General features: G+C 37.3%; 1 protein-coding gene across 2 annotated transcripts in view; it reads right to left on the bottom strand.

The window, feature by feature from the left end:
* The window catches only part of FGD6 (FYVE, RhoGEF and PH domain containing 6), a 131480-nt gene that overhangs the window by 51380 nt on the left and 66375 nt on the right, over window positions 1–13725 (bottom strand). For both annotated transcript variants that reach the window (XM_059681955.1, XM_059681954.1), the window contains exons 7-10: window positions 12579–12614; window positions 5186–5337; window positions 3188–3344; window positions 471–558 (exon numbers count right to left, since the gene is read on the bottom strand). In XM_059681955.1, the coding sequence (XP_059537938.1) occupies window positions 471–558; window positions 3188–3344; window positions 5186–5337; window positions 12579–12614 (433 nt within the window). The remainder of the gene's footprint in view (window positions 1–470; window positions 559–3187; window positions 3345–5185; window positions 5338–12578; window positions 12615–13725) is intronic.

The following is a 13725-nucleotide window of genomic DNA, read 5'->3' as shown; positions in this document are numbered from 1 at the left end:
AAATCAATAAAATATATATTTTTTTTAAAAATAAGTCTGCTATATTTGGTCAAATATTTAATTAACTTACCCCTGATGCCTTGGCAGGGCCTTAGATGGCCTGCAGGCTTGGATGTTTCCAACCCCTGCCTTATTACAACCTTCTGAAGTGCCTGAGGCTATGATAGTTGATTTAAATATATGTGGGAATAACCCTCTAACCTCCTTGTTGAGTGGCTGGGATAGTACCTTCCTTGTGGTTAATATTAATCAGGTAAAATGATGCAGGGTTGTAGGAATGGGATGGTAAAAGAAGTTCTAAGCAAAAGGAATATAAATGCCCAAAGCAGACAATGCACACAGGGATGACCAAAGAACTAAGGTTCAGGCAATGTACATGCAGGGTTCGAAGCAATCTATAAATCCATATATTAGGTATAGGGGTGACTGGAGTGATAGAAAAAGAGAGGTAAATTGCCAGAGACGCCCACCTGTTAGCAGCAGCCTGTACTGGGGGATCCTCTGAACTGGCTTGAGCAGGTAGTGCTTGAGGGCCAGATTAGCACAGCGTGGGCTCATCTGAAAGGAAAAGGCATCCAATATAAACACAAGCATTTTTCTAAGAAGCAGGACCAGATTCAGGTGCCAAGGAAGGCAAATTTTAAATAGCCAGCAGCTCTAGAAGGGAATTCACAGAGAAATTCCCTTTATTTTAAGCTGTACCTATGATGCTGAGAGTGAAACTATAGCCAATTCATTATGTAGTCCACCCTCTCCCATAAGTTAATAAGTCTCTCAAATCACTGACTCAGGGAAAACGTGTTCACAGCCCTCACATACAGAGAGTGGTGGCTGCATGTTAGGCCAATTTAGAGCCCATCCTACTCAGCAGCTGCCACTGAGAAGAGCATTTGCCAATGCAGCCGCTAGGGACCCTACCAGTGTATGAATTTCGTGCACTGGGCCTCTAGTGCAGTGGTTCTCAAACTGTGGGTCACGACCCCTTTGGCTGTCAAACGACCCTTTCACAGGGGTCACCTAAGACCATCCTGCATATCAGATATTTACATTACGATTCATAACAGTAGCAACATTACAGTTATGAAGTAGCAACAAAAATAATTTTATGGTTGGGTCACATGAGGAACTGTATTTAAAGGTCCAGAAGGTTGAGAACCACTGCTCTAGTGTATTCATAAACATAAACAAAACCTTTGAACAAGAAGACAATGCATGTCCCCCAAAGTAAGTTGGCAGAAATAGACCTACTGGGAAATGGATTCAAATAATAGTCAGAGCCTATCAATATACTCATAATAACAATGGTTCATACTGCAGAGAATTGCAGAAATTAAAGATCACCTGAAAAGTAGCCTTGCTAAGCATCCTTTCTCTAATAATTCTGAAGAATGTAAAACTTCCTTACATGATTGGCTATAAGAGACAGCCCCCAAATCACAGTGGATATAGAAACATTTGATTCAGAATCATTCTGACTTGACTGCAAGGACATTTGATTCTGCCTTTAAAGCTCTTTTCTTGGTGTGTACAACAGACACTTCTGTCCATTCCTAAGCCCCACCCCATTTTCCAACACAGGTATTTACTGTGAGGTGGCATCACAATGGCCAAGTGAAAATGTCCCTCATCCAAAGATATCCTGCACTTCTTATACAGATCAGGTGGATGGGGAAGAGGTTTTTTTCTGCGTTTCCCGCCCCCCCCCCCCCCCAGATTTGTTCAGATTGTTTTATTTTTTTTCTAAATATGCACCTCCAAGTTCTGGTACACAAAATAATTCTGAAATTATATGATAATGCATGTTAAGAAAGCATCTATCATGCAAGCACCATTAACCCAAACAGCTAACTTTCCCATCTTATGATGTGTTTTTCTCTGCTAAAGCAACAGAACTACTCCTTGAACCCGATGAAAACCTGGGTCAATTATCAGTTCCATAACTATGTACATCACACTTCCTTTCTTCATAGTGTGAAGACATTAGCAGAGAGGTAAAAAGGAAGTAAAAAAAGACTACGAACAATTTTAAAGTTTAATTATTTGTGTGTGTTTTTTAAAGCACACATGCTACTAATTTAAAGTAAATTTAATTCTACACAGCCTTGTTTTTTTAAAAAATTGTGTTGCCTTACAATGCCGTTTGAAACCTGCAAAGTACATTAGAAGCAAGAAAGAAAAGGGAATGGCTGGTTTTCATTTGAATTGATAAAACTATATTTGGTAAATATTTTACAGACTAAAAATTAACATATGACCTGGTTATTTTCTTGCCTACTGTACAAATTAGAAACCAGCAGTATCTTTTTTTTCCTAAGGAGCTCCTTTTATTATTTTTTAATTTGTATTTAATGATGAGAGAGAGAGAGAGAGAGATCTGTTCTTCCATGTATCCATGCATCCTTTGGTTGATTCTTGTATGTGCCCTGACCAGAAATCAAACCAGCAACCTTGGTATATCGGCACAACACTCCCACCAATTGAGTTACCCATTCAGGGCAAAATCAGCAATATCCTAATACAGCTAAAATTTTTCTATTTTTGTGTGACTGGAATTCACTAAAATTTTTAGTTTCAAAGCAGAGACATAATCACTAAAGCATATAGTAATTTTACCTAAAATTAGGGGAGAAGACTTAAGTAAAACTGTAGTTAAAAATTTATTTATCTAAAGGGAAAAAATTATATTTCCATCCATGATTATAGATTAGTTGTTATAAGAATAAAGGGAAAAGTTTAGTTAAAAATAAGAAGTGTTCTCTAGAGTAGTCAAATTCACAGAGACAGAAAGTAGAATGCCAGGGGCTGAGGAAGCAGAGAATGGGGAGTTAGTGGTTGTTTAATGGGTATAGCTTCAGTTTTGCAGATGAAAACAGTTCTGGAGGTTGGTTGCATAACAAAATGAATGTACACTTAAAAATGGCTAAGAGGGTTAAGTTTCATTTTTTGAATATTTTACCACACACACAAAAAAAGAGACTTTAAAATATTCAAATGTGCAATAACAGATTTCCAAAATTAAATCTTGTAGAACTGTTTGAGTTCTACTGAATTTGTTCAACTCCCTCTTTGATTTTGAAGGGATTAAATTTTAATATCTTTCTGTTTGCAAGGTTTATTTTCAATGACTGCAGATTAAAACTTTAAAGCAAACAAACAAAAGCTCAACATTAGATGGTAGCAAAAATACCTCAAATTCTCTAACAACAGCAGCGAAACCTGGGTTTTTCTTGCACTGCTCATCCAGCAAAGCTATATTCTTATCAAATTCTTTGATGTATGTGGAATACATTTTTAGATATGGCCCCTTCTTTACAAAGATATCAGCAATTCTTTGTTGTTCTGTCCTAAAGATAAAGAGATACACAAAAATATTAAGTCATTAATGTATCCAAAACATGTCCAATGAGCAGAGTCCCATATTCAAGCATCAGCTTATCTCTTTACTCTTCTTGTGAGACATATCCCCAAATGGCTACTCTTCACCATTTCCACTGCCAACATCACATCTTGCCAGGATTCTGCCAACAAGATGGTCTCCCTGCTTCTACCATGCCATTTTTATGCAGCCAGAATATAAAAACATGTATCTCCTTGGCTCTAGCAGAAAAATAAACTCCTTGTCTGAGAAGCTTATGAAGCCCCACAGGTGCCACTGCTCGTACTTTGCTGACCCATCTTACCCTTCTCTTCCTCTTTCTCTTTACTCTCCAGCCACATTGGCTTTCTTCATAGTCTTTTGACACAGAGAATCCATAACCACTGTCAAAACTTGTATTAATGGTTTCACAAGCCTGGAGATATGAACCCAGTCTGGCCGCTCCTTTTTGGTCAGATGTCATTTTCAATGTGCTGCCTTCTTAGAGGGACCTCCTTAGCCACCCAATCTTCATTCACTAACACATGATCCTATTTTACATATATGCAGACCAGAAACTGCTTCTAACTAGTTTTTTTTTGGTGTGTGTGTGTGTTTTTGTATGTGTGTCTTGTGCTTCCCTTACTAAAATGTTTGCTCCATGAGAGTAGGAGACTTATATGTTTTGTGTGCTGTGATATGCCTAGCATGCTTAGAGTGCTGATTAGCACATAGTAGGTACTCAAAACTTGTTGAACACAGAAATGAAAGGTTTCATCATTGTTATTGAAAGCCAGTATAAAATAAATGTTATTTCAGAAAGTCTATTAACACCAAAGAATGTCTTGATTCAAAACACCCTTAAAGAAAAATATTTTAATAAGTAGGATGTATCTTATCCCTTGTTAGTAATAAATATAGCTTTTGCCAGAGTTGTTGTTCTAGTTGTCCCTTAAGTTAGTCTGTCTCTTAGGGATGCTTAATATTTTAACACAGAACATTTATAGATCTAAACCTGAGAAAACTTTAGTACAAGTAAAAAAAAGATATTTAAGCTTCCACTGCTTGCATAAATATGCACATCCTAGGTCACTTCAGATTATTTTAAAGCCAATTTTTATAAGAATGATTAAGTATGTACAGTAGCTATTTAAATACATGTTCTTTCTACTATGACCTTAAAAACTACCTTTTAGTCATTCCTTAGACCTTAACTTTGCTTTATACTTGTAAACTGCTGCTAAGTATTAATTGCTTATTTAGCATAGTTTCACAAACAAGCAGAGACATGATATTTCTAAAATAGGCAGTGGTATTTTTCTGGATTATACATGAAGAGAGTTTAGAGGGAAATTGTGATCATGAAAGTATGTGATACTGTTTTGCTATTCAAATCATTGTGGGTTCCCTATGGATTTCAACAATAAATTCAATCCCTTAGACCAAACTTTCAACGTATTTCTGAAGCTGTCACCCAATGGAAGCTCTTGACTATTTGGTATCCTTTACCTGTCCTGAAATCTACAGCATCTACAATGATGTCAGACACATGCAAATTTTCTAAACCAACCAACCAAATCATTAGTTTATCTCAGTGAATGGCCTCTTTTCCAAAACACAAGGAAATTTCATGACTTGAAGCTCCAGAACAGATATATAAAACATTTTAAAAAATGTTTTCCAATGTGAAAATATCAACTAAACAATCTCAAAAATCTTGATTATCGAAGGAGACCTATAAAAAGTTAAATTGGCTGATTATGGGCCCTTCTGGCTTACAGCTTCATCTAAAATTGGAAACCCTAGGAAAGCAGGTCAGCTCATTTTTACCAGTTCGACACTCTCTCCTCTAGTTCCTTCAGGAGATCCCGGTTGAGCTCGTATAGCTGAGGCAAGTAGTATAGGATCTGATTTAGGATCCGGTCCTCAATCACTGGTTTCCCAAGTTGTCTGGAAGCATGAGCAACAGCATCCCGGAAATCCTATTACAGTTCAGAGGAGAAAAACAATACAGGTACACATATAACCTGAAAAAACTTTTCCCCCTAGTCACTGTATTCCCTAAAACAACAAAATTGCAAAACTGTGTTCCCCTTGTAGAATTAGAAGTTGAAAAATATCCACTTCCTTCTATCCCACTTACCTAGAGAGTTTTGTTGTTTTGTTTTTTTAATACAAAGTGACTGGGGTAGATACTTGGTTTTAAAGCAGTCTGTGTGATATTGCTCTTAAATCTTTTGGTTTGCTCTCCAGTTATACTCAGGGGCATGTTCAGAAACTGTATGGCAACTCTAAGTAGAGTCTAAAATTATTCCAATACTGCAATATGAACACAATCTATTTTAAAGGCCTCCAGGAAATCTTAGCTAAATTTATCCTGGAAGAATCCCTTTGTCTACTTTCAGTAATCACTTCCCAACAACTGGAGCATTCTAGGTGAAGCATGTGAAGGATGACACATTCTTGATAATCAGAGAATACTGGATCTATGACCTCCCTCACTCTTGGTTTACTGTGCCTCCTTGAGCTACCTTCATTTTCCTCATCTTTTTCATTATTAATAAGGCCAAATAACAATGCATTTAATCTGTACCAAAGTTATTTGAACAAAATGATTTTCTTACAAAAAGGTTGCATTTTATTGGACATTTTTCATTCATTGGTTAAAAGAAAAAAAAAATTAAACTGTCAAGAATAGTATATCAGAGGGAAATCTAGGTATGATTGAGGCAGAAAAATAAAGTTTCTGAAGAAAACCAGTGACAGTCTCTTAACAATGAATGTAGTATGTTCTTTCTAGGTTGCTTTTGTTTTTGTTTTTCAGGGAGGGAAGGACAATATGACTAGCTAAAAAATGCTTTCTCTTCAGATTCCTTTTCAGCTAGGGATGGCCATATGACCCATCTAATTCTAGCTACTGAGATACAGATGAAAATTTCTGAGAGGGGCCACAGGAAACTCTTTCTGTTCACCTTCTAAATTCTGTCATATTTAGGATAATAGATAATTTGTTAAATTGGGGAGTACTTCATTTAGGTATAAATTGCATATTATCTAACAGATAACATTTAGAATTTGAAGTCTTATTTTTTTGTCACTATTGTTTAGTTTCAGTATATATACAGTTTACATAGAAATTAACTGGTATGTGTCTAGATTTCACTATCCCTGGAGGGTAGACCTCAAGATATAAGTAAAACAATAGTGGGATCTTTTCCACAATCCTGAGGATTCAAAAACAAATACTGTTTCTTCTTAGAAACAATAGGTTTAATTTAAACCTTAAAGCAATGGTTGAATAAACCAGACTCCTATCAGACTTTATCTTCCGTTGCCTTTATTTCCACCTCCTTTCCATTCAGCGATACACTGGGCCAATCAAATAAACAGACAAACAGACAAAAAAATACTGACTTTCCCCCTGAGCCCTTCAACACCTTCCTCCAACATACATATAACCTCATACGTAATTTAAAAGTACTTAAAAGGATTCCTTTTCTAAGGTATGGCTATTTTAGATAAGTCAAATCCTCTTTTGCTAACCAAATGCTAAAAAGAAACACCTTGACTTCTATCTTACTACCTGGGACTAACTTTATCTGCCCAATGGTCACATTAGCCCAAAGGAACCATCTACTTAGACCAGTAACTAAAGAGCTACTTTTACAACTAGTTACTGTAATAGAAAATAAGAATTCCTAAATTGTATAAACTCCAATCCAGAAAACCACACAAAACATCTCCAGAAACTAAATGGCTATCGGCCAAATTCCACCTCCCAACAGCTTGCTTCTATCAGCACTCACATCTACTAAGAGAAAATAGGGCTACTTAACACTTTTGAAAGTCATTAGATTTTTCCATCATGCAGAACATTAGAATATACGTATATATCATGAATTACTTCTCAAATGTAAATGTATTCAAAGTACAACAGGTAAACATCCTCTATAGTATTTCTTTTTTTTTTACTAGTTTAACAATTAATATAATTTAGACATGAGTTCCTTGTTCAACAAAGCAGTAAGCACTGGCCTTTTCTCTGGTAGACTAAATGATGAATATGTTTGTCCCTTGGAAGCAGGGTGACCTTTGTTTTCCAGTTGGAAGGTATTTCCTCAGTCATGACAGTCACAGCAGACATTAGCTGCTAACTAGCTTAAGGACCCTGTTTGACACAGCTTTTGCCAGACTCTGCATTCCACACATCTGCCACCATTGCCAAAAAGGAAACTTGTTTATTTAAGACACATTCAACAGAGACCAGCCAAATAAATCCACACTGGGCTGACCAGTGAGATGGCTGCCTCTAATTAGAGGCCCCAGTCACATTACCAGGCAAAACTTTCCTTTTCCCGGTACTACTAGTATAGTGGATGGCACAGGCCGCTCTGGATGAACTAATGGCCCATAATATCTTTTTTCAGAATTAGCCTATAAGAATAAAACAGATATTTAATAATTAAAAGAGCAAATGAAGGACACTGAATAGAAACTATAGGGATTTAGAGAATTAATACCCAGCTATCTATTAGAAATTCTCCCTAAGCCTCAGAAAGTGACATATTCTAAGCAAGCACTACCAGGACAATCACTGGTCTTTGTGGTACCTTTTTGAAAATGGAAAAAGGCACAGCATCCCTCGCTCCGGGTCAATCCAACTTACACCAAAGGCCCTACTCACAACTCATGGCTTTCATAACTATGCATGGTAGCCCTGGCCTCAGTCTCATTCCCTCACCTCTTGGGCCATCATCCCCTGAAAATAATGTACTATGGTCCCAGTGCGAGATGTTCACACAGGAATGACACACAGAGTGTTTAGTTCTCAGCTCTTCATGAACATCAACCATTTCTAGGACTTGTGTCACTGAAAGGAGGAAATATCTTTAAAAAAAAAATAGAAAGGATGATCACAACATGTGTCTAGTTATTTTTCTAAATGCTAACACCCAGGATAATTTGGGAAAGTGTGATGACACAAAAGCCAGAAGTAAAGTTATTTTGGGGCAGAAGAATCTAAATTGACTAAATCAGTGAGGATGCAAGACCACAGGCCTGGCACTTCAAAAATTAGATCCAGATATACTTTTTCACACTGAAAAGGCTGGGTAATTAAAATAAAAGGGGTGATAAACTAACAGACTTTACTGATATCAACTACATAATGTCAGTCTAATCTCCTAACATAAAACCCACCGAACCACTTGCACTCTAGCTTCTGGGCACAATAACCACATGCTTGTTCAATTTGGAATTTTTAGAAATAGAAATGGGTTTCTAAATTATAAAACATACCATACAATTTTTCTTCATAATTCCCAGAAAACCAAAAATGAGGACCAGATCAACTTTAAAAAACTCAGCTCCTTTGAGGTATGATCACACTAGCTTTAGTTCAACTCTGATCGCTTTGGTAAGAACTCAGCAAAAATCAATGCAAATAAAATCAAGTATGAACATCTAAGGCAATAACGCACCAAACAGATGGCCTTGTTCCTTGGGTCAGGCTTTATAACTCCAGTGGCAAAGAGAAGTAGTGACTTAATTACCAGCTGTCCTGCCTGGACTCCTGACCTCAGGGCATTACTTAACCACTGCTAGGATACAATGAATTACAAAGACCAGATGGACATATGGGCAGACAGGGAGCCCTGCAGGGCTCCCTGCCTTCATGAAGGGCATTAAAAATCACTTCATATTAAGCAAAAGCAAAGCAGCTGCTAAGGTCAAAGAGCTTTGATAAATATGCAGAAATTAGTGTGAAACTATGAAGTAAAAGTAGAGGGGGAAAGTCCCCATATTAATAATTTGACTTTGTTTTTAAATAAAAATATTTTCCCAATGAAAGTATTTCTACTTCTCTTTATGCTCAGGTCTATTATTGTGCATAATCGTTGATGCAAAACTGTGTAAAATACGACTGACATCAATCCTTTATCTCAAGTCTCCAACCCCCTTAATAACATTAACAAGTAATCATCATAATATATCCTAAATAATCAATATCTACCTTCATTCTCATCTTTAAAAGAGAAAATACTATGATTTCCTGGGCCAACGGAAAGAATTCTGAAAACAAGCTTCTACACTAAAAAACAACTATACCCTCTCCAGTATGGTAGAGATTTCAGGAAACAATTTTTAATCAAATTCTGAACAATTCACTAAGTACAAGGGCTGAGAGAGACCTGAGTTGGAGTCTGGCTTTGCCATTTAGTAGTGGGTTACTTTTGGCAGTTAACTTACTTTCTTCATTTAAAAAATAAAAATAACATCTATTTGATAGGGCTGTTATGAGGATTAAAATAAATAATTTCTATAACATAGTTAGCATGGTAAAAGGCACATAGAGAGTACTCACCAGAAGGCCATTAATTTAATGAAAGGAGAGATTTGGTTAATTTAAATGAACACATGAATGTCATTTAAGATCCACAAGTTCCTGGAAGCTCTGAGACAGTGGCCTATAAAGTGAAGGAAATACCAAACCAAGGTGGGGAAACCCACATCTCAGCAGCGAGACAAACGTGCCCTTAACAAAGAACTTCATTCAGTGAAGGATGGTCCTCACATAAAGGAAGCTGCTCAAAAGTGAAGGTTTGGAAACCATGTCAGTAGACACTTAAGGAGGATTCTTTACAACTAAAGCTAAATGATAATTAAATGGTTCACAAGATTAAAAAAAAATAGGGTGTATTCAGAACATGGGAAAAACTAGCGGCTTCTATGAGAAAGCCTTCTATTATTCTTTTTACAATGCATTAAAAAAAGATATATTTTATTTACTAATAATACACATCTAGATATCTAAGAAGCTTTGCCAACTCTATGGACTTACCGAGAGCCTCTGAAACTTTCAAAGTAATGTATCCCCCAACCTAAAGAAATTAGTGTAACAAATGCTTCATTACTAGTATCTTTTAACTATTACTTAACCAACCCATCTTTGTCCAAAAGACCTCCAAGCTCTGATCATTCCCTTTAAAAATATATTTTTAATCATGCTGCCTGGACATTTACGAAATAAATGTACAGAGTTGTTTATTAAATCAGTCTCCCACCAGAGAGCAAATAAGATAACAAAGCCAAAAAACACACTGTATCATTTGTACTTAATTATGTTATATGTCTAAGGTGTTTTATCTTTAAAATGTGCATTTATATACAATATAATAGCATCTTAGTAGAGAAAACACTAAATAGGTAAACAAGTATACAAATTATATATTTACAGCCAAGAAGAAAACAAACAAGGGGAGTTAAAGAGAAAAGATGGTCAAAATAGAGCTTTCTAAGGAGGTCACGTTAAACCCAGATTGGAAGGATAAAGAAAAAACTAGCTATGATCAAAATGAAGAAAGAACAAACATTCTAGGAAACAGCATTAGCAAAAGCTCTGAGCAGGAATAACCTTAAGTGTTAAACAAAAGCTGAAAGGAGACCCGTATGACCAGAATATGGTCAATGGTGAAAGAATGCCACCCTTCTACAATATCTCATCTCACTACCAGAGGCCACAGAACCTTATAGGCTGGGCCATAATTTACTGTTCAAACCAGGTCATTTTTGACAGTGAAAAGGAGTTCTATTAATATTATGCCACGACAATAACCAGGACTGTGAAAAGCAGACAAGGACATATGGTTGTCCTACTTACAGGTCGTGGTAAATAGCTTGGACTTTATTTTTAATGGTTGGGAGTCACTTAAGGGATTTTAAGCAGAGGAGTGGCATGATCTGTTATATACAGGGTGTCCCTGCAAAAATGTATACACACTTCAACAGCTGACAGCTCAATTTTGAAAATGAAATGTATTTTAATAAACACTGCCTTTATAATTATTCAAAGGTGCATGTATACATTTTTGGGAGACACTCTGTATTTTAAGAAAATCACTTAAAATTTTATAAGGAAAAAAAAATCATGTAAGGAACATATTGGAAGGGAGGCAAGAATGGAAATAGGAAGCCCAATTAGGAGGCTGTTGATTAAGAGATTTGATAAGTTAGCAAAAGGAAAGAGGAAGTAGAATCAGTGGATTTGCTATGGGTTGGCTGGAGAAGTAAGTGAGATGGAGAAATGAAGACCAAGTTCTAGTTTTTGGCTTTTGCAGCTATATGGATAGCACTACCATTTTGAAATGGGAAAGATTGACTTTTAGGAATAGCCTTTCTCTTTGGACTCATCAGAGTATTGACTTAGAGACAATATGCACATTTGACCTTTTATTTTTTTTAAATCCAGTTCAAAGTTCAGGAGCTCATGATATATACTGAAGAGTATGTACCACATAATACAGTAATTATAAAGTCTTGCCACTGCCTCTGCAGGTGCAATCCCCAGCCCCACGCTCCCCCCCCCCCCCCCCCCGCCCTCAACATCAGGTAGATGAATCAAAGCCCTCAACTGAGTATACTGGCTCTTAAAATTTTAAGTATATTTTAAATCGTGTGCCTTTCACTCAAGTCTATTCCTCTCAGTGTAATAACTAAAATGATGAGATTCATTTGTTTAGATTAAAAATTTTTTTCCTCTGATCTATTTCACCTAGTTATTTACAAAATTCCGAACAAAGAATTGTTAGTAAGTTACAGGGATATATTAACATTTTTTTAGATATGGCTGCCATAGTGACAACACCAATATTGAACATTTCTGTCATCACAGAAAGATCTATTAACCTATTCTAGACTCTAATATGGAAAACTATTCATGGGAAATTATGTATAACTGAAACAATAGCTTCTTCCAAGCCACTTGGATAGCTGGCTGATTTCCAAAAAAACACCCACTGGATTATCTAAAGCATGTTATTTACATATTTTAAATCAGTCATATTCTATCATATAACAGAAGTTAACTCATTTTGATGAAATCAGATAGCAGGACTCAGGTTAAAGGGCCCCTGTGCTACCTTCATGGAGTACTTTTGGTAGAGTAAGTATGAGCTTTAATGACATGGTGGGAATATTGGAAGGAAGAAAGATGCCCTTGGCTTCACCTGCATTATCCGTCACAAGCCCTTCCTAGTAAGGCTAACACCTGGTTAATGCTCTGTTGTTTTGACACCCATTAGGATTGGGTTCTGCTGAGTTAACATTTGCACACACCAGACAGAATGTTAACATGAGGTCAGCAGATGATCTATTCTCACCCTGACATTAAAGGCTTAGGAGATTTTGAAAATATACAAGTTAATGTGGATTATGAATGACTCACTCTATTCAACATCAGCTGGGAAGAGCCCAAGACCATCTAGGGAAATCAGTCTGATTATCCATTTTTATGATTCTTTTCAAAAATATATAGGTAAAAACAGAACATATATTTTTAATTAACCAAATAAATAAACTGGTAAAGCTTTTAATTGTCTCCCTGCCTACAAGAATCAGAACTTCCTTCATTAAAATGAAATTTTAGTATAGGGGGGAAAAGGCACTAGAAAAAGTGAAAAGTTAACTGTGTGGAAATAGAATGAATGCTTCCCATTCACTGATGCTCTTAAAATGGAAGATGGAAAAGAAGAGGGTAATGGAAAGGTAAGCTGAGAATCTACCATACACCGTGTGCAATGCTAGACTCTTTCACATCATCTTATTTCACGGAGTCCTCACAACCTGAAAGATGGGTACTTTTATCCCCATCCTATATAATAAAAGGCTAATATGCAAATTGTCCCCTCAACTGGGAGTTCGACCAGGGGGTGGGGCCAGTCGGCCAACTTCCCGTGTCCCCTCCCTGTGGCTGGCCTGGCCCAATTGGCCCGATCTGGGCGGGCCAGCTGGACCCCACCCATGCACACATTCGTGCATCGTGCCTCTAGTTTTATAAATGAGAAAAGCTAGATCCAAAAGGTTAAACTACTTTCTAAAATTCACATAGCTGGTAAGAAACAGAATCTACCAAGTCAATGCTTCTCAAAGTATGGTCCACGAATTGTTATTGGTCAGCAAAGACATTAGTCAAAAAGTAAGAATCTATACTAATAATAGAGGAATATGCAAATTTTCTGGGACACCATCACAGTAATGACCAAACAGCAGGCTGCATGGGGCGACCAGGCTGGCAGGGAGGTTAGTGAGGGATGACCAAACGACTGAATGGCAGGCTGACTGAATAGCAGGCTGACTGAATAGCAGGCTGCGCGGGGCAACCAGGCTGGCAGTGGGGGCAGTTTGGGGCGACTAGGCTGGTGGCGGAGGGGGCGGGGGCAGTTGGGGGCAACCAAGCTGGCAGGGAGGGCAGTAAGGGGTGACCAGGCCAGCGGGGGGGGGGGGGCAGTTGGGGGTGACCAGGCCAGCAAGGGGGGCAGTTAGGGGCTATCAGGCCAGCAGGCAGAGGTGGTTAGGGGTGATCAGGCTGGCAG

Source organism: Myotis daubentonii, chromosome 2 (genome assembly GCF_963259705.1).
Source record: "Myotis daubentonii chromosome 2, mMyoDau2.1, whole genome shotgun sequence".
Taxonomy (NCBI): Eukaryota; Metazoa; Chordata; class Mammalia; order Chiroptera; family Vespertilionidae; genus Myotis; species Myotis daubentonii.
Note: the sequence above shows the minus strand (reverse complement) of the source record. Positions and strands in the feature narration are given on the sequence as shown.